Source organism: Triticum aestivum, chromosome 7B, assembly GCF_018294505.1.
Source record: "Triticum aestivum cultivar Chinese Spring chromosome 7B, IWGSC CS RefSeq v2.1, whole genome shotgun sequence".
Classification (NCBI taxonomy): domain Eukaryota; kingdom Viridiplantae; phylum Streptophyta; class Magnoliopsida; order Poales; family Poaceae; genus Triticum; species Triticum aestivum.
Genome location: NC_057813.1, coordinates 630,246,700 through 630,273,295, shown reverse-complemented (window position 1 = coordinate 630,273,295; position 26,596 = coordinate 630,246,700). Strand labels below are relative to the sequence as shown.

Genomic DNA, 26,596 nt, shown 5'->3' with positions numbered 1-26,596 from the left:
TAAGCCTTTTTATTTACTTGGCTATTGATGTGCGCCACTCGCAGGTCAGTTTCCATGACGATTCACGCTCCATGCGCGTCCATATGATCTCCATTATCCCACTCCTCCTTCCCCACTCCCCTCCTTACTTTGACAGAACCATCTCCGGCAAGCATGGTTGACCTTAGGTCGCTAATTCTTCTTCACGTTCTGCCAGTTTTCCCTTGTTCCTTTCTTTTTTGAAGATATTTCCCTTGTTCCTTCATCCACTATTTTTCCCAAATCTTCATGGAATTTAAGAATTTATTTTTGTTGATGCGGTTCTTTCTATTTCCAAATGAACGCAGGTTAATTCTCTAACTAGGTTCTGCTATGATGGCTGGTTTGAAGGTGAGCCAATTCTCTCAACTTCAATGATTTGTTTGCTGACAATATTAATTTTGGATGCCCACATCTCTAAATTGCCTAAAGTACTTATGGTTACATTGTCAAATTATCTTTTAGTGGCTGAAAATGCTAATGCTTATGAAAGCAGGAACTCTTTTACGTGGATTTTGGGAAGCTAATGTCAGTGGAGACATGTTTGTTTACCCATTGCCGTTGCCATTTCTGTTAAGCTATTTGCTATTTATATTTGAGGCAGTAAAGTGGTTTCTATGTTCAGTTGACTGATTATAAAAGACCTGCAACTACCTTTGGATCTGAATCTGTTGCCAAGTATTTGATCAATCAAGTTTTGTTCTGCTATCTCCTTCTTGCACATACTAACTTACATCAACCCATACACCAATTCGCCAGTTCCCTGGTGGTCAGAGATGAACCCCTAACTCCTCTTACAAGGTCCACGCATCAAGTCCGATGCTTGCAACACCGACTGCTCAGCAGCTTCTTTATTAGCCTTTGTTCCCCTTCCCTTGCTACAGATAGTGACCAATCCTGCGAGGAGCCCAGTTGAATATGTTGAATAGATGTATTACATTTTCATGTTCTTCCACCGTTAATTCTTCTAACTTCAAGACGATTTTCAGAAACATCCAAGCGAAATACCACTATGATGTTTGAGGACACACCTAGATATGACCCTACAGGGAATGAGAATTTTGCTATCCCTAACAAGTGATGCTGTAGCGTCACTAAATGGTCTGTACATGCAAAAGTGTGAACTAGATCATGATGGCGCGCGTTGCTGCGCCCATTTATTTTGCAATATAATGAAATGAATTTTGTTAATGCATGGGAACAAACTTATTTGTTGTCCCTTTGGAACATATAATTAGCTACAAAGATGAAGCGTTCCCTTTTTCCAACTTCTTGAGCCTCTGTAAAAGACAGGAAACGATCATTATCATGGCTGTGAATTCAGAATGAAAGCAATATCCTCAAACATACAACAGCTAGGAAAAGAATATTGAACAAAATAATAAACAAATACACAAGCAGCTAGGGGTCGATCCTAATGCCAGCAAGCTCTAAGAAGACTCCAAGAAATTATTGGCTCACAATACAATCATGCTTTTGACAAGTGCGAGTCGTGCAAAAAACTTCACTACATCAAATTGCACCTAAACAATAATACCATTCTACTACCACAGCCATCCATTCAGCTAATAGCATGCAAAGTATCAATGTTCTGTTCTTATCAGCCTATTCTTATGCATAAAGCAACAAAGGAAACCAAAAGAGGAGCACTTCTACTTGCAGATAACCAGAGTTCAACAAAGATACACGTATCATCAGTTTGCCAAACATGGCAGTGTTCGGTTCAGAAAGATGTAGTACAAATGGCCAAACATAGATGCGTTCAGTTTCAGAAGAATCTGAAAGCCAGATCTCATCTGGAAGCCAAACTTGCACTATTACAAACACATGGCAGAGATTAGTACAAGCACTTACTAATCAGGTCAGACTGAAGAAATCACTAGCAGCGGAAATGCATCATTCTAAATCTTCTCAGTTTGCAAAACAAGATTCAGTAAGCAATCAGCCATTATGAACAAGCAGTAGCACTACTTCTTGCAGACGCAACGCAAGGGCTCGGTTTACAAGAGTAAAAAAAAAGACAGCATTAGTAAGATCATGTAGTACCACAACTGCAACATTTTCTAGATAGATAATCAGCTTGCAAAAGATAGATAATCAGTTTGCATACTGAAGTTAGGGACGAAGGGGTTCCCTACCATAACAACCGAAAAGAATCCGCCATCCCGACAGGCAACCGACAGCCAGGATCAAACATAAAAAATGAACCGATGCCCAGGGATCAGACACGTGCCGCTTACCACCACAGATCTCTCACAGGTCACTACCAAGCTGAAGTGGATCTTGGTCGTCGATTTTCGCACCAGACGATCAGTTTGGACGCATATTTTACTCCCAGTTGCAACCTATCCAGATCCCTTCTAAAGGGCAACCTGGTGCATGTAGCTCCCGCTTGCGCAGGGTCCAGGGAAGGGTCCGACCACTTTGGGTCTATAGTACGCAGCCTTTCCCTACATTTCTGTAAGAGGCTGTTTCCAGGACTTGAACCCATGACCTCTTGGTCACAAGGCAGCAGCTTTACCACTGCGCCAAGGCTCCCCTTCTGGCAGCAAAAAATACACAGACAAGAGATTCGTAAGCTAAACCGAGAAAAATCAAGCAAAGCAAATGTTAATTCATTGTTTTTGGAAGTCAAAAAAGCAGCACTAAGTAAATGGTTCCCTCAGTAATAATATATTGCTCGTCAGATAGTATCAGTATTAGCATGGTTAATTCATCATTGGGAACCTTACAACTAGATTACGAGCAAACAGACAGTAATGTCTCACGGCAAAGTATGGGTGTGCATACCTTTCCCTTCATGAAGTTGGAGAGGCGGCGCATGGAGAGCGGCGGGCGGTTAGTCTTGCTCATGAAGAGCCTCTTGAGGATGACGACGTTGAACTTGATTTGGTCCTCCTCGCCAGGAAACGGTAGAGCTGCACTCCAGAAAGCAACACAACAATCACAATCCAGAAGCAAACCACACATACAAAAAAGCCAATCTGGTCTATCCAACACTAGACTATACAACGCTGCATCCAACGGGAAATGGGGGCCTACCTAGGTAGATGGAAATACAGCTAAACTAACAATCACAGATGCGGCTAGAGCTAATCGAATCACGAAACATTCCTTGTGGATGACATCCTAAACAGAGAAGTGGGTCATCGGACGACGAGTTCGCGCGTGAATACCTTGACGAGGAGCTTGAGGTAGACATCGTCGGACTTGGGCGCGACGCGCTTGGTCCTCTTGTTCCTCCCACCGGCAACGAGGTCGATACACTGAGCAGCACAGCAGCATTAGCGCACGCGGCCTAGAGGAAACTCGGAAGGATCTAGATGGGGAGCGGGGGCTGGGAGGCTCACCATGGCTGCTTCTGCGGCGGTAGGGTTTCCTCCTCTGCTTTGTTTAGATTGGTCCTCAGTATCTCCTTGTCCCTCTGCAGGGCTTCCACTTCATTGTTCAGTGTGGTAACCTGCCCATGATCAAATGCCAAATCATCTGCACAGTTGAGTTGCCAGACCAAAAACTAAGCCATGTACAGTACTGTAACAAAATCAGTGAAACTGAATATGCACCATCAACTGATTAAAAGCCGTGGATAATATATATATGATTCATCAACTGATATGGGCAGCTAGCGAACCAAGTTTCCCAATGGGAAGAAGTCACAAGAGCAGACATAGAAAATGGATATTTTAAACTAGATTGCAGGCTGGATGTGTGGTTCAGGGGCTTGGTCGCATCGAATCGGGATCAATATCAAGTAGAAACTAGTAGATTTGCTCCTCCATATGCTGGATTCAGGGGAAAGATTGGAACAATAGTGGTTCCTGTTGTATCTGTGCAGTGCAGATGATGAAATGTGCGCAAGTTATCTGAAAGATACACAGGTTATCTGACAGCGAGGAAAGGGGTGTTACTGACGTCGGGGGCGTCCCGCAGGCGCTTGCGCAGGTCGTCGCTCTCCCTGGCGAGCTCGTCGCAGGACTCCATGGCGCGCTCCAGGTCACGCTCATAGAGGCCGCACTCCTTCTCGAGCCTGGCGGCGTGGGCGGCGAGCTGGTCGCGCGCGGCCGCCACGGCCGCTCGTAGATCCCCTCCTCGTTCATCGCCGACTCGTTCTGCACAGGGCCGTTCCGATCCGTCAGGCATTCCGTCGAACATCTTGAGTGCGCGAGTAACCATCGCAGCGGAATGGATGGGGGAAGGGGGAAAGGGGGGACTGACCCTGAGGAGGTCGATGCGGCGGGCGGCGGCGTGGAGGTCCTCCTCGAGCACGAAGACGCGGTCCTGGAGGCGGCGGCGCAGGTCCTCAGAGGCGGCGAGCTTGGCGCGGAGCGAGCGGTCGGGCACGGGGAGGCCGAGGGAGGCCTCGATGGAGCCGCGCACATACTCCTCCGCGCCGCCGGGGAGCGCGGGCCCGGCGGGTGGGGGTGGGGGACGGGGACGGGGAGGAGGGGAGGCGTCCTTGCCGTCAGCCGGCGCACGGCCTCGGCGTCCTCCACGACGTAGAGCGCGGACTCCTCGGCGCCGGCCAGGAGGCGGCGCACGGCCTCGGCGTCCGCGGATCAGAGGGCCGCGAAGAGCGCCTGGTGGGAGAGCGGCGGGGAGGGAGGGAGACGAGGTCGGCGGTGGTGGTGAGGAGGGCTGCGAGGTCGGCGATGGGTGGTAGCGGCGGGGAGAGGACTGGATCGGGGAAAGGAGGCTGGGGAGAGGACTGGATCGATGGGGGGAGTCGATGGGATCTGACTTAGGGTTTGGGCTGCGGGTGGGGTATCTCTTTTTCATTTTATTTTCTATTTTTCTGTAGATAGATGGATGGATGGATGTGGGATGGAGAGATGGATGGATGTGGGATGGAGAGATGGATGGATGGATGGATGGACGCCATGTCATCGATCCGTGGGAAGAGTCATGTTTGGTTCGAAAAACCAGTGATTTAAAAAAGTGTCTAAGTACTAAAAATAGAGGGATTTTGCGAAATAGCTATCAAAAATATTTTGCAAAATGGCACCACACAAATTTTCACTAGAGTTAGACCACATTTTATGGACAAGGACCAATTTCTATACATTTCTGATCTTTTTAGCTATTTTTAATCATTTTCTGAGTGCCCAAAATGACTTTTTTGTGAAGGACCTACCATATATTTGTTGCAAAATTGTACCAAATCAATTTTCTAAAATACTAGGACATATTTAATGCACAATTGACCAAATTATTGGGTGTCAAAATTTTTGATCCACCTCTCATGAAAAAGACAAATTCCTGCTCATTCAGTAGGAAACGGGTCAAATTTGAACTACAGCGTCCTCATTGTTTGTTATTTATTTTTTCCAAAAATCATTTCTAGGTACAAAGTATCTATTTAATCAGAGAAACGACAAAAAATTCCAAGATTCAAGCACTAGCTAGGAACGGTCATTCCCGCCGTTTTGACCGCATTTTGAAACGGGCATAAAAAATTCAAAAAAAATCAAAAAATTGGGAAACCTTCGCATTGTGTCATTATATGTGGCCAAGTTCCCAGGAAAAATAACAAACTTGTAATACGACAATTATTTTAAAAAAGTGTTCTCAGAAATGAGCTATCATCTGTGAAGATTCACGGCTTTCAAGCCAAATGATCAATCTTATGGCCACATTCATGGCATAGTTTGTTCAAATGATCTCATATTGTGCACAAGGGTGCATATTGGAATGGCAAACAATGTTGCCTAAGGAGGTTTTTATTTTCTTTGGACGAAAAAACCATTTTTTATTTTCCGAGTGCCCAAAAGGAGGTTTTTTTGTGAAGGACCTACCAAATAATTGTTGCAAAATTGTACCTAATCAATTTTCTAAAATACTAGGCCTTATTTAATGCATAATTGACAAAATGGTTGGGTGCAAAAAGTTTTGATCCACCTCTCGTGAAAAAAACAAATTTCTGTCGATTCGGTTGGAAGCGGGTCAAATTTGAACTGCAGCTGCCTCATAGTTTGCTATTTATTTTTTCCAAAAACCATTTCTAGGTACATAAGTATCTATTTTATCATAGAAACACCAAAAGTTTTCCAAGATTCAACCACTAGCTAGGAACGGTCATTCCCGCTGTTTTGACCGCATTTTGAAACGGGCATAAAAAATTCAAAAAAAATCAAAAAATTGCAGAACCTTCGCATTGTGTCATTATATGTGACCAAGTTTTCAGGAAAAATAATAAACTTGTAATACGGCAATTATTTTAAAAAAGTGTTCTCAGAAACGAGCTATCATGCGTGAAGATTCATGGCTTTCAAGCCAAATGATCAATCTTATTGCCACATTCATGGCATAGTTTGTTCAAATAATCTCATATTGTGCACAAGGGTGCATCTGGAATTCCAAACAATGTTTTCTAAGGAAGTTTTCATTTTCTTTGCACGGAAAATTCATTTTTCATTTTCCGAGTGCCCAAAAGGAGATTTTTTTGTGAAGGAACTACCAAATAATTGTTGCAAAAATGGACCAAATCAATTTTATAAAATACTAGGCCATGTTTAATGCACAATTGACAAAATGGTTGGGTGAAAAAAGTTTTGATCCACCTCTGGTGAAAAAGACAAATTGTCGTCGATTCAGGTGGAAACGGGTCAAATTTGAACTGTAGCTGCCTTGTAGTTTGCTCTTTATTTTTTCCAAAAATCATTTATAGGTAAATAAGTATCTATTTAATCATAGAAACACCAAAAAAATTCCAAGATTAAACCACTAGCTAGGAACGGTCATTCCCGCCGTTTTGACCGCATTTTGAAACGAGCATAAAAAATTCGAAAAAAATCAAAAAATTTAAAAACCTTCGCTTTGTGTCTTTATATGTGACAAAGTTATGAGGAAAAATAATAAAATTGTAATACGACAATTTGTTTAAAAAAGTGTTCTCAGAAATGAGCTATCAAGTGTGAAGATTCATGGCTTTCAAGCCAAACGATCAATCTTATGGCCACATTAATGGCATAGTTTGTTAAAATGATCTCATATTGTGCAAAAGGGTGCATCTTGGAATGACAAACAATGTTGCTTAAGGAAGTTTTAATTTTCGTTGGTCAAAAAATCCATTTTCCATTTTCCGAGTGCCCAAAATGACTATTTTTGTGAAGGACCTACCATTTTCGTTTGAACTGCAGTTGCCTCATAGTTTGCTTATGAATTTTTCCAAAAATCATTTTAGGTACATAAGTATCTATTTAATCAGAGAAATACCAAAAGTTTTCTAGGATTCAACCGTTAGCTAGGAACGGTCATGCCTGCCGTTTTAACCGCATTTTGAAACATGCATATAAAATTCAAAAAAAATGTCAAATAAATCGAGAGCATGGTACTAGGTCAAGTCATAGCATCAACATGGTAAGTACAATAAAGTATTATTGCTAACAGGGCAACACAATGCATGTATTAACCTAGCAAGTCATTGAATAACCAGAAGGAATCATCACCGTAGAACTATGACATTTTCCAAATGAATAGTGGCTGCCAAAATAAATATTCAAATGTTCATGAGACCACTATAATTGGATAAGGCTCGACAAACAATGAAGTTGGGCTTTTGAATCACCTTAATCCGACTTACGGTTGCAAAGTTATGTCCGTTCATTCGTTAGGTAGAAAACGAATTAAAACTTGTGCATTTCTTCTCTTAACCAGTGGACGTCCAGAACATAGCTATTTTGGCGCCGGCTGAGAATGAAAGCGCCTTTCCTGGAAAACGCCTTTGATCGAATAAAGTGTAATTCATTAGGAAGGCATGGCTGTGTGTGCTTTAGGGAACAGAAAACGTGCTTCCAGAAGTACGCTTCCGCTTAAACTGGTCTATGGGTCCCGGGAGTCAGTTATGGCCACTTACGGGCGGGCCCCACCTCATCTCTTCCCCGCTCCTCCTGGTCTTCTTCTTCCTCTCGACCAGTGCAGAGGAAAGCTTCAGCTCTTGCCGTTGCCAAGGAACGGCAGCACGGCGAAGGCCGTCAGCCACGTGCCAGGACCGTGGAGCCTTGATGCACTCATCGGACCTGCGCACGGACACCGGAGTTGGCTGGGGCGCTGCCTCGCGTGCACCAGGCGGACGACCAAGATGGCCATGGTCGGACTCGATTCGACCGCTCTAGGCTGCCCCTGAGGCCACTGACCGTTCATGCGGAACCGTAGCGATCTCCTCTCCATTTCCCCCCTGTTTCCCTCGTCGAATGTGTCCTCTAGCCGTGTTCCCCACCATGGTCGGAGCTGGTTGCCGCCGCCGTGTAGCCCGCTGCTGCTATCGCCCTTGCCTGACCCAAACAAGGACGCGGCCGAGCTCCTAGACATCCCAGGAGGTCGTAGAGCTCCTCACCACATCCGCTTGTGCCCCATAGCATCACTGCTGTCGCACCCTTGCCATGGCCGCCGCCAAACCTCGTCGCGCGACCCTGTTTCCGGTGACCCCCGCGACCAAAAGCATCACCAGAGATGAGCGTGAGCGCCAGACCCTTGTAAAACCCATCCGCGCATCAAATGGACGCCAGAGCAGCGAATCCGGTGAGCATCCGTCCTGACCAGAGGTCACCGGCGTTTAGTCGCCAGCTAACCGCGTCGGTAGAGGCTAATTGCCCATTTATTTTAGTTTTGAGCCTATGACAGTTGGGCCCCACCACTTAATTAACCCAGAGTTAGTTTCTGATTAAAGATTAATCTAATAAAGCTTTAAAATAATAAATAAAGATTTCATAATCTAAATGCCACGTCACATGACACGTAGGACAAATTGCTTAGGTGTCTGTCCAGTCACCACTTTATAACTGAAAATATATTGCTATTACATGTTACGACCATGTAAATTGGTCAATGATGGACAAAAAATAACATTGTAAATCATGTTCACAAATTTACGACCATTTCATGTAAGGATATTAAGACCTTTCTGACTAAAAGGTCATTATGGTTTAGGGTTTGAAGCCTCTCAGACAGCTTTTGACCAATTGGTCTCAAATGGTCATAGATTTACGACCAATTCTTTCAGGGTCACTGACAGAAGGTCACAAGTTGACATATTTCTTGTAGTGTTCGACCTTCACCCAACATCAACGGATCCGACACGGGTAGGAGCGGCGGTGCCTGGATCCAGCCGAGGGGCGCGGCCCCCGTCCCCAACTTGCGGCGGTCGACGCGAGAAGAACGGAGGTAGCCGGCGCGAGAAGAGCGGAGGCGGCAGCATGGGAAGGGCAGAGGTGGCCAGCGCGAGGTGTGATAACAGCGGACGGGAGGGAGATGGCACTACTAGGGAAAACCTTATACACAGAATCTTAGCAGCAGCATTGTTTAAAAACAGACGCTACTGCTAATTAGCAGTAGCGAGCTTCAATAAAGAGCGCTACTAATATCTAAGTAGCAGTAGCGCTCTAGGTGAAACGAGCGCTACTACTATAATTGCCACGGTGTTGCCTCCAGGCTAGATATAGTAGTAGCGCCCTTCCAAGGGACGCGCTACTGCTAAAGTACTTAGTAGCAGCGTTTTTCATCTAAATTCACTACTGCTAAGTATCACCGCAACTAATTAAGTTTAGTCCCATACTGCTAAGCGAACAAGGTGTTTACCACCTTAAATATGTTACTTCTCAACCTATCTCGAGCACTTGGTCTTCATTGAACTATATGTCTTTGATTTATGGCTGCAATATGAATCCTTGCCTATACCTATACAGGTACAGTGAGGATTCATGCTGACTATTTAGATTCTACACAAAAAGATCAATGATAACCAATGTATATTTTTGATGTTTTTACATTGCTTAGACTTAGAGCGTTTTTTCAGGACAAAGCGTTACTGATCTTGGGATAAATAAAAGAAATAACTGCTTCCATTAGCAGTAGCATTTTTCACTAAAACGCGCTATAGATAAGTTAGCTATAGCGCGTTTTCCTTATGAGCGCTACTGCTAGTTTGACTTAACCACCCCCGGCTCAAAATTTCGCTAAGTCCTCCCCCCCCCCGGCCTGTTCCCCTACTCCTGTCACTACTACAAAAAGGGCTATAGATGGAATGGCCACTAATGGTGCACCTGTCATGTGGTGCGCCACTACTATATAGCAGTGGCGCACCATGTGCAGGTGCGCCATTAGTGTGGAAGACACTAATGGTGCACCATGCACACGGTGCGCCACTAGTAAAAAAATTCTTATTTTTCCAAAGATTCTAATGGCGCATCACGGCAGGGTGCGCCATTACTAGTTTAAACTAGTAATGGCGCATTGTGCCACCGTGCGCCATTAGAATATATTTTTTTTTTTTTGCTAAACTTCTAATGGCGCACCAGCAGCAGGTGTGCCATTAGTAACCAGGGTTACTAATGGCGCATTTGCAGGTGGTGCGCCATTAGTAACCTGGGACCAACAAGATATTTTGGACAGCCACCTACCCACTCATTTTCCCCACTTCATTCTCTCTGCCTCCTCCTCCAAGCTTGTCTCGGCTACCTCCTCCTCCTCACTGTTGGGGAACTTAGTAATTTCAAAAAAATTCCTACGCACACACAAGATCATGGTAATGCATAGCAACGAGAGGGGAGAGTGTTGTCTACATACCCTTGTAGACCGTAAGCGGAAGCGTCAGAACAATGCGGTTGATGTAGTCGTACGTCTTCACGGCCCGACCGATCAAGCACCAAAACTATGGCACCTCCGAGTTCTAGCACACGTTCAGCTCGATGACGTCCCTCGAACTCCGGTCCAGCCGAGTGTTGAGGGAGAGTTCCGTCAGCACGACGGTGTGGTGACGATCTTGATGTTCTACCATCACAGGGCTTCGCCTAAGCACCGCAATGATATGACCGAGGTGGGATATGGTGGAAGGGGGCACCGCACACGGCTAAGGAACGATCACGAAGATCAACTTGTGTGTCATGGGGTGCCCCCCTGCCCCCGTATATAAAGGAGGGAGGGGGGAGGTGCGGACGGCCCCTAGGGGTGCGCCTGGAGGAGTCCTACTCCCACCGGGAGTAGGACTCCCCCCTCTTGCCTTGTAGGAGAAGGAAAGGGGGAAGGGGAAAGAGGAAAGGGGGCGCCCCCCCTTCCTTGTCCTATTTGGACCAGGGGGGAGGGGGCGCGCGGCCTGCCCTGGTCGGCCCTCCTCTTCTCCCTTAGGGCCCATGTAGGCCCATTAACCCCCGGGGGGTCCGATAACCCCCCGGTACTCCGGTAAAATCCCGATTTTACCCGGAACGATTCCGATATCCAAATATAGGCTTCCAATATATCAATCTTTATGCCTCGGCCGTTTTGAGACTCTTCGTCATGTCCGTGATCACATCCGGGACTCCGAACAACTTTCGGTACATCAAAACATATAAACTCATAATGAAACCGTCATCGTAACTTTAAGCGTGCGGACCCTACGGGTTCGAGAACTATGTAGACATGACCTAGAACTGTTTCCGGTCAATAACCAATAGTGGAACCTGGATGCTCATATTGGCTCCCACATATTCTACGAAGATCTTTATCGGTCAAACCGCATAACAACATACGTTGTTCCCTTTGTCATCGATATGTTACTTGCCCAAGATTCGATCGTCGATATCTCAATACCTAGTTCAATCTCGTTACCGGCAAGTCTCTTTACTCGTTCCGTAATACATTATCTCACAACTAACTCATTAGTTTCAATGCTTGCAAGGCTTAAGTGATGTGCATTACTGAGAGGGCCCAGAGATACCTCTCCGACAATCGGAGTGACAAATCCTAATCTCGAAATACGCCAACCCAACAAGTACCTTCGGAGACACCTGTAGAGCACCTTTATAATCACCCAGTTACGTTGTGACGTTTGGTAGCACACAAAGTGTTCCTCCGGTAAACGGGAGTTGCATAATCTCATAGTCATAGGAACATGTATAAGTCATGAAGAAAGCAATAGCAACATACTATACGATCAAGTGCTAAGCTAACGGAATGGGTCAAATCAATCACATCATTCTCCTAATGATGTGATCCCGTTAATCAAATGACAACTCTTTGTCCATGGCTAGGAAACATAACCATCTTTGATTAATGAGCTAGTCAAGTAGAGGCATACTAGTGACACTCAGTTTGTCTATGTATTCACACATGTATTATGTTTCCGGTTAATACAATTCTAGCATGAATAATAAGCATTTATCATGATATAAGGAAATAAATAATAACTTTATTATTGCCTCTAGGGCATATTTCCTTCAGTCTCCCACTTGCACTAGAGTCAATAATCTAGTTCACATCGTCATGTGATCAACACCCAAAGGGTTTACTAGAGTCAATAATCTAGTTCACATCGCTATGTGATTAACACCCAAAGAGTACTAAGGTATGATCATGTTTTTCTCATGAGAGAAGTTTAGTCAACGGGTCTGTCACATTCAGAGCCGTATGTATTTTGCAAATATTCTATGTCTACAATGCTCTGCACGGAGCTACTCTAGCTAATTGCTCCCACTTTCAATATGTATCCAGATTGAGACTTAGAGTCATCTGGATCGGTGTAAAAGCTTGCATCGATGTAACTCTTTACGACGAACTCTTTTATCACCTCCATAATCGAGAAACATCTCCTTAGTCCTCACTAAGGATATTCTTGACCGCTGTCCAGTGATCTACTCTTTAGATCAAAATTGTATTCCTTTGCCAAACTCAGAGCAAGGTATACAATAGGTCTGGTACACAGCATGGCATACTTTATAGAACCTATGACTGAGGCATAGGGAATGACTTTTCATTCTCTTTCTATTTTCTGCCATGGTCGGATTTTGAGTCTTACTCAACTTCACACCTTTGCCTCACAGGCAAGAACTCTTTCTTTGACCATTCCATTTTGAACTACTTCAAAATCTTGTCAAGGTATGTACTCATTGAAAAATCTTATCAAGCGTCTTGATCTATCTCTATAGATCTTGATGCTCAATGTGTAAGCAGCTCCACCGAGGTCTTTCTTTGAAAAACTCCTTTCGAACACTTCTTTATGCTTTCCAGAAAATTCTACATCATTTCCGATCAACAATATGTCATTCACATATACTTATTAGAAAGACTGTAGTGCTCCCACTCACTTTCTTATAAATACAGGCCTTTCCAAAAGTCTGCATAAAACCATATGCTTTGATCAACTCATCAAAGCGTATATTCCTACTCCGAGATGCTTGTACCAGTCCATTGATGGATCGCTGGAGCTTGCACATTTTGTTAGCACCTTTCGGATCGACAAAACCTTCTGGTTGCATCATATACAACTCTTCTTCCAGAAATCCATTCAGGAATGCAGTTTTTACATCCATTTGCCAGATTTCATAAAATGTGGCAATTGCTAACATGATTCGAACAGACTTAAGCATCATTACGAGTGAGAAAATATCATCGTATTCAATACCTTGAACTTGTCGAAAAACCTTTCGCGACAAGTCGAGCTTTGTAGATAGTAACACTACTATGGCTTGCCGATCATCGGGCAAGTCCACCAAAGTCCATACTTTGTTCTCATACATGGATCCCATCTCAGATTTCATGGCCTCAAACCATTTCACGGAATCTGGGCTCATCATCGCTTCCTCATAGTTCATAGGTTCATCATGGTCTAGTAACATGACTTCCAGAACAGGATTATCGTACCACTCTGGTGCGGATCTTACTCTGGAAGACCTACGAGGTTTGGTAGTAATTAGATCTGAAGTTTCACGATCATCATCATTAGCTTCCTCACTAATCGGTGTAGGAATCACTAGAACTGATTTCTGTGATGAACTACTTTCCAATTTGGGAGAAGGTACAATTACCTCATCAAGTTCTACTTTTCTCCCACTCACTTCTTTCGAGAGAAACTCCTTCTCTAGAAAGGATCCATCTTAGCAACGAATATCTTGCCTTTGGATCTGTGATAGAAGGTGTACCCAATAGTTACCTTTGGGTATTCTATGAAGACGCACTTCTTTGATTTGGGTTCGAGCTTATCAGGTTGAAACTTTTTTTCACATAAGCATCGCAGCCCCAAACTTTAAGAAACGACAACTTTGGTTTCTTGCCAAACCACAATTCATAAGGCATCGTCTCAACGGATTTCGATGGTGCCCTGTTTAAAGTGAATGCAGTTGTCTCTAATGCATAACCCCAAAACGATAGTGGTAAATCGGTAAGAGGCATCATAGATTGCACTATATCTAATAAAGTACGGTTATGACGTTCGGACACACCATTTAGCTGTGGTGTTCCAGGTGGCATGAGTTTGTGAAACTATTCCACATTGTTTTAATTGAAGACCAAACTCGTAACTCAAATATTTGTCTCTGCGATCAAATCGCATAAACTTTATTTTCTTGTTACGATGATTCTCCACTTCACTCTGAATTTCTTTGAACATTTCAAATGTTTCAGACTTGTGTTTCATTAAGTAGATATACCCATATTTGCTCAAATCATCTGTGAAGGTCAGAAAATAACGATACTCGCCATGAGCACCAATACTCATTGAACTGCATACATCAGTATGTATTATTTCCAATAAGTCACTAGCTCGTTCCATTGTTCCGGAGAACGGAGTTTTAGTCATCTTGCCCAAAAGGCACGGTTCGTAAGCATCAAATGATTCATAACCAAGTGATTCCAAAAATCCATCTTTATGGAGTTTCTTCATGCTCTTTACACCAATATGACCCAAACAGCAGTGCCACAAATAAGTTGCACTATCATTATAAACTTTGCATCTTTTTGGCATCAATATTATGAATATGTGTATCACTACGATCGAGATGCAATAAACTATTTTCATTGGGTGTATGACCATCGAAGGTTTTATTCATGTAAACAGAACAACAATTATTCTCTGACTTTAAATGAATAACCGTATTGCAATAAACATGATCAAATCATATTCATGCTCAACGCAAACGCTAAATAACATTTATTTAGGTTTAACACTAATCCCGAAAGTATAGGGAGTGTGCGATGATGATCATATCAATCTTGGAACTACTTCCAACACTCATCGTCACTTCCCCTTCAACTAGTCTTTGTTTATTCTGTAACTCCTGTTTCGAGTCACTAATCTTAGCAACCGAACAAGTATCAAATACTCAGGGGCTACTATAAACACTAGTAAGGCACACATCAATAACCTGTATATCAAATATACCCTTGTTTACTTTGCCATCCTTCTTATCCACCAAATATTCGGGGCATTTCCGCTTCTAGTGACCATTTCCTTTGCAGTGTAAGCACTCGGTTTCAGGCTTTGGTCCAGCTTTGGGCTTCTTCACGGGAGTGACAACTTGCTTATCATTCTACTTGAAGTTCCCTTTCTTTCCCTTTGCCCTTTTCTTGAAACTAGTGATCTTGTCAATCATCAACACTTGATGCTCTTTCTTGATTTCTACCTTCGTTGATTTCAGCATCACGAAGAGCTCAGGAATTGTTTTCGTCATCCCTTGCATTATAGTTCATCACGAAGTTCCAGTAACTTGGTGATGGTGACTAGAGAACTCTGCCAATCACTATCTTATCTGGAAGATTAACTCCCACTTGATTCAAGCGATTGTAGCACTCATACAATCTAAGCACTTGCTCACTAGTTGAGCAATTATCCTCCATCTTTTACTATAGAACTTGTTGGAGACTTCATATCTCTCAACTCGGGTATTTGCTTGAAATATTAACTTCAACTCCTGGAACATCTCATATGGTCCATGATGTTCAAAACATCTTTGAAGTCCCGATTCTAAGCCGTTAAGGATGATGCACTAAACTATCAAGTAGTCATCATATTGAGCTAGCCAAATGTTCATAACGTCTGCATCTGCTCCTACAATAGGTCTGTCACCTAGCGGTGCATTAAGGACATAATTCTTCTGTGCAGCAATGAGGACAATCCTCAGATCACGGATCCAATCCGCATCATTGCTACTAACATCTTTCAACACAATTTTTCTCTAGGAACATATCAAAACAAACATATGAAAGCAACAACGCGAGCTATTGATCTACAACATAATTTGCAAAATACTACCAGGACTAAGTTCATGATAAATTTAAGTTCAATTAATCATATTACTTAAGAACTCCCACTTAGATAGACATCCCTCTAATCCTCTAAGTGATTACGTGATCCATATCAACTACACCATGTCCGATCATCACGTGAGATGGAGTAGTTTCAACGGTGAACATCAATATTGTTGATCATATCTACTATATGATTCACGCTCGACCTTTCGGTCTCCGTGTTCCGAGGCCATATCTGTTATATGCTAGGCTCGTCAAGTTTAACCTGAGTATTCCGCGTGTGCAACTGTTTTGAACCCGTTGTATTTGAACGTAGAGCCTATCACGCCCGATCATCACGTGGTGTCTCAGCACGAAGAACTTTCGCAACGGTGCATACTCGGGGAGAACACTTCTTGATAATTTTAGTGAGATATCATCTTAAAATGCTACCGTCAATCAAAGCAAGATAAGATGCATAAAGGATAAACATCACATGCAATCAATATAAGTGATATGATATGGCCATCATCATCTTGTGCTGGTGATCTCCATCTCCGAAGCACCTCCATGATCACCATCGTCACCGGCGCGACACCTTGATCTCCATGGTAGCATCGTTGTCGTCTCGCCAATCTTATGCTTCTACGACTATCGCTACCGCTTAGTGATAAAGTAAAGCATTACAGGGCAATTGCATTGCATACAATAAAGCGACAACCATATGGCTCCTGCCAGTTGCCGATAACTCTGTTACAAAACATGATCATCTCATACAATAAAATTTAGCATCATGTCTTGACCATATCACATCACAACATGCCCTGCAAAAACAAGTTAGACGTCCTCTACTTTGTTGTTGCAAATTTTGCGTGGCTGCTACGGGCTGAGCAAGAACCGTTCTTACCTACGCATCAAAACCACAACGATAGTTTGTCAAGTTAGTGATGTTTTAACCTTCACAAGGACCGGGCGTAGCCACACTTGGTTCAACTAAAGTTGGAGAAACTCACACCCGCCAGCCACCTGTGTGCAAAGCACGTCGGTAGAACCAGTCCCGCGTAAGCGTACGCATAATGTCGGTCCGGGCCGCTTCATCCAACAATACCGCCGAACCAAAGTATGACATGCTGGTAAGCAGCATGACTTATATCGCACACAACTCACTTGTGTTCTACTCGTGCATATGACATCTAAGCATAAAACCAGGCTCGGATACCACTGTTGGGGAACATAGTTTTCAAAAAAATTCCTACGCACACGCAAGATCATGGTAATGCATAGCAACGAGAGGGGAGATTGTTGTCTACATACCCTTGTAGATCATAAGCGGAAGCGTTAGAACAACGCGGTTGATGTAGTCGTACGTCTTCATGGCCCGACCGATCAAGCACTGAAACTACGGCACCTCCGAGTTCTAGCACACGTTCAGCTCGATGACGTCCCTTGAACTTCGATCCAGTCGAGTGTCGAGGGAAAGTTCCGTCAGCACGACGGCATGGTGACGATCTTGATGTTCCACCGTTGCAGGGCTTCGCCTAAGCACCACAACAATATGACCGAGGTGGAATATGGTGGAAGGGGGCACCGCACACGGCTAAGGAACGATCACGAAGATCAACTTGTGTGTCATAGGGTGCCCCCTGCCCCCGTATATAAAGGAGGGAGGGGGGAGGTGCGGCCGGCCCCTAGGGGTGCGCCTGGAGGAGTCCTACTCCCACTAGGAGTAGGACTCCCCCCTCTTGCCTTGTAGGAGAAGGAAAGGGGGAAGGGGAAAGAGGAAAGGGGGACGCCCCCCCTTCCTTGTCCTATTCGGACTAGGGGGGGAGGGGGCGTGCGGCCTGCCCTGGCCGTCCCTCCTCTTCTCCCTTAGGGCCCCTGTAGGCCCATTAACCCCTGGGGGGGTTCCGGTAACCCCCCGGTACTCCGGTAAAATCCCGATTTTACCCGGAACGATTCCGATATCCAAATATAGGCTTCCAATATATCAATCTTTATATCTCAACCATTTCGAGACTCCTCGTCATGTCCGTGATCACATCCGGGACTACGAACAACTTTCGGTACATCAAAACATATAAACTCATAATGAAACTGTCATCGTAACTTTAAGCGTGCGGACCCTACAGGTTCGAGAACTATGTAGACATGACCTAGAACTGTTTCCGGTCAATAACCAATAGCGGAACCTGGATGCTCATATTGGCTCCCACATATTCTATGAAGATCTTTATCGGTCAGACCGCATAACAACATACGTTGTTCTCTTTGTCATCGGTATGCTACTTGCCCGAGATTCGATTGTCGATATCTCAATACCTAGTTCAATCTCGTTACCTGCAAGTCTCTTTACTCGTTCCTTAATACATTATCTCACAACTAACTCATTAGTTGCAATGCTTGCAAGGCTTAAGTGATGTGCATTACTGAGAGGGCCCAGAGATACCTCTGTGATAATCGGAGTGACAAATCCTAATCTCGAAATACGCCAACCCAACAAGTACCTTCGGAGACACCTGTAGAGCACCTTTATAATCATCCAGTTACGTTGTGACGTTTGGTAGCACACAAAGTGTTCCTCCGATAAACGGGAGTTGCATAATCTCATAGTCATAGGAACATGTATAAGTCATGAAGACAGCAATAGCAACATACTATACGATCAAGTGCTAAGCTAACGGAATGGGTCAAGTCAATCACATCAGTCTCCTAATGATGTGATCCCGTTAATCAAATGACAACTCTTTGTCCATGGCTAGGAAACATAACCATCTTTGATTAATGAGCTAGTCAAGTAGAGGCATACTAGTGACACTCAGTTTGTCTATGTATTCACACATGTATTATGTTTCCGGTTAATACAATTCTAGCATGAATAATAAACATTTATCATGATATAAGGAAATAAATAATAACTTAATTATTGCCTCTAGGGCATATTTCCTTCATTCACCTCATTTGCACCATAGATTCAACCAAATTAAGTGGTTAAATTACCTTTTTTGATAGGTAAGTAAGGGGGAAGCTATCTTTATGTTGTTCTCCCTCTCCAACAACATGCACATGCACTTTTTGTGGCCTATAGCTAGATCTATGTTCGTGGTATTGCATATGTTTGTGGTGTTACATATATAGGGTTCCACGGTAAACCGATGCCACCCACCATGTATAGGGTTCAACTGGTTCGGGTGCTGCGAGGCTGCGACGAGTTGTTACCTCCGATTCAACCCGTCGGGGCCGACGAAGAAGATCTGATGACCCTCAGTGCCTGCCTAAGCTGGCCCCTGCTTTGGCCGAAGAGCCAGATTCGTTTGGGGGCGGGGGACACCACCCCATAGACAAGACCTCCAGTCGTGTCGGCGCCACGCCATGGCAAGAACGCCGCAACGCTACCGGACATGCCGGACATCCCTATGGCACAGGATCCGGACATGCATATGGCACAGGATCCAGACGACGACGACAACAACGACGGTATATTTACCAATGTCGATAAATACTTTGCCGAACATGGGTACGGTGACGAGTTCGGCGGGCCTCCTTCTCAAGAACCCAACCAAGACGACCGCGATCTAGCTGGTACGGCGGAGAAATCCAATTGCAACAGGCGTCGTCTGGCGTTCAGTTCTCAGGAGACGCCTCCAGCTCCCGCCTTCACGGAGCCTCAGATAGCTGAGGTGTGAAATATTATCAGCCCCAACACGCTCAAGAAGGCGGTCTGTGAGCAGAACTCGGTCCCATTACAGCAGATCAAGAAGAAGGGACGGAAACGAAAGACTGCCAAGGGCGCCGGTGCGAGCCAGCCGGCGCCGAGTACGATCCGTGCTCAGGACAGGCCACCTTCACCTCAGGATATCTCGAGGAGGGTGCATGTGGCGGGTAGGGCGATGCTACCGACAAATATGCTCAATGCTGCAACCGGTGCTATGCGGAGTTTGCATGACAGCTTTCTATCTTTGGAGAAGCGGCGTCTCTCCCAGAAAGATGTGGCATACCCGGTTTTCGTGGCCAAGGTGCCAGAGGGCAAGGGCTTTGTGGATGGCGCCATCGGGGGTACAATCGTCCTGCGGTTTGATGACATCTTTGCTATGTTTAATCTTCATCCGCTGCACTACACCTTCGTTCGGCTGTTTTCGCTGAGTATGGAGATGCGGATCATTCGAGAGAAGACCCCGGACATCGTGATAGTCGACCCCTTCTACATGCGTGCCAAGATCTTGGGCAGCACTGGGGACTGGCAAGTCGCAAGTTCACACCTCGAAGGTGTCATTCTGGCAAACCCAGATAAGGATAACTTCCTCGTGCCTTACTTTCCCGAGTAAGTCATCCCCTCACCGCCCCGTAACATATGATTTCTTAGATTTTGATCGTTCTTTTTTTCTAACATTCCGTGTTCTGTGCAGTGACACACATTGCACACTCATCCTCTTAAGCCCAAAATATTCCATGGCCACGTATTTCGACCCGGACCGTGACTCCAAGATAGACTACACAAATATCAAGAAAGTTCTTGATGATGCTCTCCCCGGCTACGCCACATCTGGAGGCACCTTTAAGAGGCCAGTTCGTAGGTATGGCAGGCACATGTTCACCCACAATACAACGTTCCCCTGCGTCAAGCAGCCGCCTGGCGGTCAGAAGGATGCCTACTACGCCCTCCATCACATGAGGGCGATCGTACGAGACCATAATCACCTTCTGCTACCAAATAATGTCAAAGATTGGGCCGCAAGCTTGGCGGCAATCTAGGACGCGGACCTCCGACAAGAATTCTTTCGCATCCAGTCGGAGTTTGCAGAAATCATCCATCAAGATGTCCTTCGTACCTCGGTGCAGTTCTACCTCAGAGAGCAACCGTCCAACAGTGAGATAGACACAACACTTCAAATGCAGGCTGACAACGCTCGCGACTTCATGACCATCACGAAAGACGGCAGCTTCATCCACGCTCCGGTCCCATGAGTCGAGTCGAAAGTAGTGATGCTATTTGTAGTTCTGAAACATCGATTAGCTCATGTTGTAATTAAACTTTAATGAACTTGTATGTCTCTTTGGTTTGGACAGTCGTTCAACTTAGATGTAATAGATGCTATTTATTAGTAGGACCATGAATCGTGCTATTAATGTCTTGCTTTTCTCTTCCGATCCTTTTGTTGCATACTTATATATTGCTTATGTATTGTCTGTTGTCTGGCTTGTGCATAGAGATACCGTCGTATATCGTGTACAAGGGTAAGGTTCCCGGAGTCTACGACGACTGGGAGGAGTGTCGGAGACAGGTTCACCGTTTCAACGGTAACAGTTACAAAGGGTACATCACTAGGGCGGAGGTGGAATCTAGATACGCCCGCTATCTAGCGGGAGAGAGGAGGGAGCGTTGGAGGAACCGGGTGAAGACCAGTTTCATCGTGATGATGCTCATCGTGATGACCGCAGCTCTCTTCTATGTGATGGTAGTTTAGATGATCGATATCGACTTGTAATTTGAAGACAAACTCGCTACTCGCGGTCTCCGAGACTTGTAATGTTCTATCTTCGTTCGGTCTTTTGTATTCGGTGACTAATATGATGAATTGTATTCGAAGACTTACCTTCTATTGTATTCGATGAATCTACTGTTGCTGTGTGGTGCTGTCTATATTCTGTCAAATAATATATTTTGTAACCTGTGAAAAAATCAGAAAAAAACAAAAAAAAACTAATATTAATACTAATGGCGCACCACATAAGACACTAATGGCGCAATGTTATAATCACACTAATGGCGCATCATCCACTGGTGCGCCATTAGTAAGCCAAAGCACATGGGTACATATGGCCCCCTGGGAGGCATTCTAATGACGCACCGTAGGCAATACTAATGGCGCACTACGTGGTGCGCCATTAGAACACCAGATACTAATGGCGCATCAGTGATGCGCCATTAGAATTTAATTCTAATGGCGTGATGCTAGTGGCGCACCAGTAGTGCGCCATTAGAAGGCAAAACTGGTGCGCCACTAGCATGCCTTTTCCTAGTAGTGTGTCGCCGCCGCCCGAGCCCGAGCCTGCCCTCACCACCGCCGCCCAAGCCCGCCCTCAACCTCACCGCCGCCGCCCGCCGCCGATCTCGACCACACCCTCGTCGCCTCCTCGCCCGCCGCCGCTCTCGACCACACCCTCACCGCCACCGCCCGCCGCCGCTCTCGACCTACTCCAGGACCGCCGCCTCCCGATCCACACCCTCACCGCCGCCGCCCGCCGCCGCTCTCTCCCTCTGTAAGCCCCCCACCCCTCTCTCTTTGCTTAGTTAGTAGATGATTTTAGTAGTAGTAGATGTTAATTTAGGGTTCATAGATAATGATTTTTAGTAGTAGTGGATATTAATTAGTAGTAGTGATGGTAAACTAGTTGTATAATTAGCAGTAGTAGATGTTAATTAGTAGTAGTAGATGTAGTAGTTTCTTTCTATTTATAGTAAGTTTATGTTTAGTAAGAACGAGTTGAATTAATAGAACTAGTTTAGTTTTAGTTGAACTAGTTTAGTTTTAGTTGAACTAGTTTAGTAAGTAAATTAATAACCAGTTGAACTACTTTATTTTTAGAAAGAACTAGTTTCTTTCTATTTATAGTAAGTTTATATTTAGTAAGAAATAGTTGAATTAATAGAACTAGTTGAACATGTCATATTTGTTGTTATTTTTTAGTTTAAGCAATTATTTCATGTTTTGGTTACACCTCCGAGTGGCCTATGTTTTGCCGGAGTGTTGATTAATTTACGTTCCGGCAAATTTCAGGCGCTCGATATGTCCTTTTTAGCAAAGGTCATGCCGGATTTTTCCGTGAATTCTGGCATGAATTGTGCTAGAATATGTACAAGTTTAATCTTTGAATTATGAACGTAGGAAATGTCGTACTCGGACGATGACAGTCTCCCGGGGGAGTGCAGCTGGTGCCACAACGATCGAGGTATGTGCGACAGGTTCATTGAGCTGGATGAAGATCGGCGCTTCAACATTATGCTCGAGGAGACCTTCGATGTTCAAACGGTACGCAACAACGACAAGTGTTTTTTTGTAATTAAGCATGACTTCAACTATTTCAACGTCTAATTTTCATCTTTTACAATTCGACTAGTTTATCCCATGCCATGCAAGACGCTATGTCTTGGAGAGGATGGGTTTTGAAGACCATGAAAATTTTGAAACAAAGAAAATACACCTAAGGACCCATCATGATATGGATTTTGAAGTAAATCTATGCAATGCTCAGAGTGTAACCCATTTTGGTTGCCAAAATTGAAAAGCATTTTGCAAAATGTATGGTTTTTATGAGGGTATGATTGTCACCATGGATCTTGGTGATCCTGACATCGAGCAAGACAATATGGACATTTGGGTCCTTATTGATACGCTTCCGATTGTACCGCTATGTGAGTTTCTCAAACATAGTTATTAACTAATTTATATTATTTATTTCAAAATAGTTGACAACTTATTTCCATTGACAGCTTATTTTAATTCTTCAAAGACTGTGCGGAAGATGGTAGACAAAACCCACTACACTGATGGCTCCAAATTAACTTATAAGGAGAAAAATCATCTGATCGCATTTTGTACTCTTCTTGAGGATTACAATAACTATTATCGAACTCCTCCAAATTATGGTGAATACATGCCACTAGTGCACGTGTTGAACCACGGTAACTTCTCTGGAGATACCCTGGTAAGATTTTTTACTATTATGACATCCGTGCATCTTTTGCATACTTCTAAAACTAGTACATCATTGCTAACTACGAAGTTATTACTATGTTTTTCAACAGAAACTCCCGATGGATTGTGTGCCTCATCTGATGTATCTGAATGGTCGCCTTACAGTTCTGAACATACTGCCAGGTAAATCTAGGGAGCCCACCTGTGCATATCGGATTTCTAAAACCGGTGAACACATGTTCATCAAAGAATGGAAGAACTGTATGGACATTCGCAAGGAGGTTTTTGGAAGTAACATTCAGTGAAAGGCAAGAATTGGAGACATGCTAATCTTCATTCTCCATAATGGAGAGTCAGGGGCTATCTTATTTTTTGCTATTTTGCCTTAGAAAATGTAGTAGGTCTTAATCGAATGTAGTAGGTCCTATGAGGTACAATATGTTTGTTATGTGGTAATGTGTTAGAGTTGATAATGAGTACATGTGATTACGACTAGTGACCAATTTGCTAAGTTGATCTTGAGGAGGTGGTATATGACAATGATGTATTATGATGATAAGTTGTTAATGATATGATGATGATGATGATATTATTATATTATTGGGTGAAAGAACCACGGATTAGGTCCATTCACTTGAAACTAATCCGCAGTTCTTTCACCCCGTGATGTAATAACTCATTATAATGTAAAAACAATCTCTAAATTCCTGTTGTATGAAAACTTGTGTAAAGGCGTATGAATACAACATGAAATAAAAAAGAAATAAAATACTAAATAATAGTAGTAGCGCGGGCAAGAAGAAGCGCTACTACTAATTACCAGTAGCGCTCTTCTGGAGAAGCGTTACTATTAAGTCAATTTAGCAATAGCGTGGGTCTAGACACGTTATTGCTAAGCTTTAGCTGTAGCACCTTATCAGTGGCGCTCCTGCCCGCGCTACTGATAGGCCTAAATCCGCGCTGTTGTTAGGCTTTTCCGAAATAGTGTGGGGACGAAGGGTATGGAGAAGGTAGATAGCGACAAGCTTCAACTATTTTGCGGTTGAGAGCACCCGACCAGATAATGCCTGGCCCTCGCGTGTGGCGATTCAGGCGGGATCGAGCGGCCAGGAGCCGGTGGCTTATTCCGTCTAAATAGTGCGCTGTGCTTTTTAGATTTTAGGTTGTTTTTGTCGCTGCGTTTGGGTTGTTTCACGGGCCAGTGAAATGTTAAAGGGCCTTTTCCCCTCGGTTCTGCGCACTGGGTTGTTTGACGGGCCGTGTTTTGTAATTAGCAGTCATTTTTCTTTCACTCTTGCTATGCATGTGTTTCCTGGGCAGGCGCCTTCCTCTTTTTTTTTCAAACAGCTTCGTGTTTCTTTGTCACTGCCACTGCCTCATCTCTCGCCCCATCTTCTCCCTCTAAATAATAAGACAAATCGAGTGAGGTGAATCACTTGCTTGGTAGTCGCTCTGAACTTAGTATTTTTTATATGTACTAAACACCCAACCAAAATCTGCAGTGTAGTTGCATGTGTGCAACCAAATTCTTTATTTTTTTGCATTTTATTTGTTAGTTTTTTTTGCTTTTCCTTGTTTTTGACTTGTTCGTTTTCTTGTGTAAAATACTCCCTCCGTCGCATAATGTAAGATATTTTTTAACACTAGTGTAGTGCCAAAAAATGTCTTACATTATGGGACGGAGGGAGTAGTTTTTAAATTTTTGCAATTTTTTCACCTACTTTTTTGTGTAATTTTTTATCATCTACTTGTATGTCTTCCTACAACTACGAGTTGGGCCTGCCATGCAACTTGCAAGGCACACAACATGCCTGCAACTAGAGGGGGAGGGGAGCGAACATTCGCATTTGTGCCAGGAACCGCGGGGGGGGGGGGGGGGGGCAGGGACGTAGAGAGCAAATGGGGGTGTTTTCAAAAAAAATCACAGCACTTATAGTTAAATGGGCGCCTAGATTTGCAATTGCATGTATTCAAACGCAACTACCATTCAGTGGGTTTTATCAAGGGGACTACAAAGTCTCTCTCTTGACTGCAGCTCCAACTCACAATTGCTTTGCTCGGGAAGGGGCGGGTAGTTGCACATCTTTTACTAGGCATGCAACTACAAGTGTCATCCTCGATTGCAACTGCATGTCTTCAACACGACTGCAACTCCAACTCACGATTGCTTTGTTCGGGAGGTAGGCGGGGTAGTTGACATATGTTATTAGGCATGCAGCAAGTGTCGCCTTCGGCTACAACCGCATGTCTTCAACACTACTGCAACTCTCATATTGTTTTGTCAGGAGGGGAGGAGGCGCGCAACTGCAGCTCAGTGGTGTTTTATCCGGGGATAAGTGCAGTTGCATGTGTGCTACTATGCACGAAACTGTAAGTGTTACCCCAGACTGCAACTACATGTATTCAATGCGACTGCAACTCTCTGCCGTTTTGTCGGGAAAGTGTTTGTGTGTGTGTGTGTGTGGGGGGGGGATTAGTTGCATGTTCACAAGGCACACAACTAGTAGTGTCTCTCCGACCGCAACCCCAATTGAATGGTGTTTTTAGGAGGGGATAGTTGCATGACTACAACTAGGCAACTGCATGTCTTCAACGCGATTGTAGCTCTCGCACTGTATTGTCGTGAGGGAGGGGAACGGTTGCATGTTTGCCAGGCATGCAACTGCAAGTCTCTCACTCCACTGCAACTACAACTCTGTGGTGTTTTATCCAGGGGTAGGGGCAATTGCATGTCTTCTACTAGGCATGCAACTGCAGGTGTCACCCTAGAATGCAACTGCATGTCTTCTATGCTGCTGTAACTCTAGGTTTTATAGTCGATGAAGAGGGATGGCGGCCAGTTGCATGTTTGTCACAATGCACGCAACTACCAGTGTCTCTCTCGGCTGCAACTCCAACTCTGTGGTGTTTTT

General features: G+C 44.3%; 1 protein-coding gene and 1 non-coding gene across 2 annotated transcripts; both read right to left on the bottom strand.

The window, feature by feature from the left end:
- Positions 1-1,449: 1,449 nt before the first annotated feature.
- Positions 1,450-4,191, bottom strand: LOC123158296 (uncharacterized). The gene is made up of 5 exons (XM_044576344.1): positions 3,931-4,191; positions 3,369-3,478; positions 3,195-3,284; positions 2,809-2,936; positions 1,450-2,560 (listed from the first exon to the last, which is right to left on the bottom strand). Exons 1-4 carry the CDS (start codon positions 4,189-4,191, stop codon positions 2,858-2,860), a joined length of 540 nt encoding a protein of 179 aa, XP_044432279.1. The 3' UTR covers positions 1,450-2,560; positions 2,809-2,857.
- On the bottom strand, positions 2,674-2,745 carry LOC123163457 (small nucleolar RNA snoR53Y). Its single transcript, XR_006481910.1, has one exon. It is a non-coding gene; the product is annotated as a small nucleolar RNA snoR53Y (small nucleolar RNA).
- Positions 4,192-26,596: the final 22,405 nt, after the last annotated feature.

What these genes read in the sequence shown, in the direction of transcription:
- LOC123158296 (XM_044576344.1), bottom strand. Translation starts at nt 4,191, where the DNA reads ATGGTTACTCGCGCACTCAAGATGTTCGACGGAATGCCTGACGGATCG. An exon ending in CCGCCGCAGAAGCAGCCATG is followed by an intron (nt 3,285 to 3,368) that starts GTGAGCCTCCCA and finishes TGTGCTGCTCAG; the next exon opens with TGTATCGACCTCGTTGCCGG. An exon ending in ACCTCAAGCTCCTCGTCAAG is followed by an intron (nt 2,937 to 3,194) that starts GTATTCACGCGC and finishes TCTGGAGTGCAG; the next exon opens with CTCTACCGTTTCCTGGCGAG.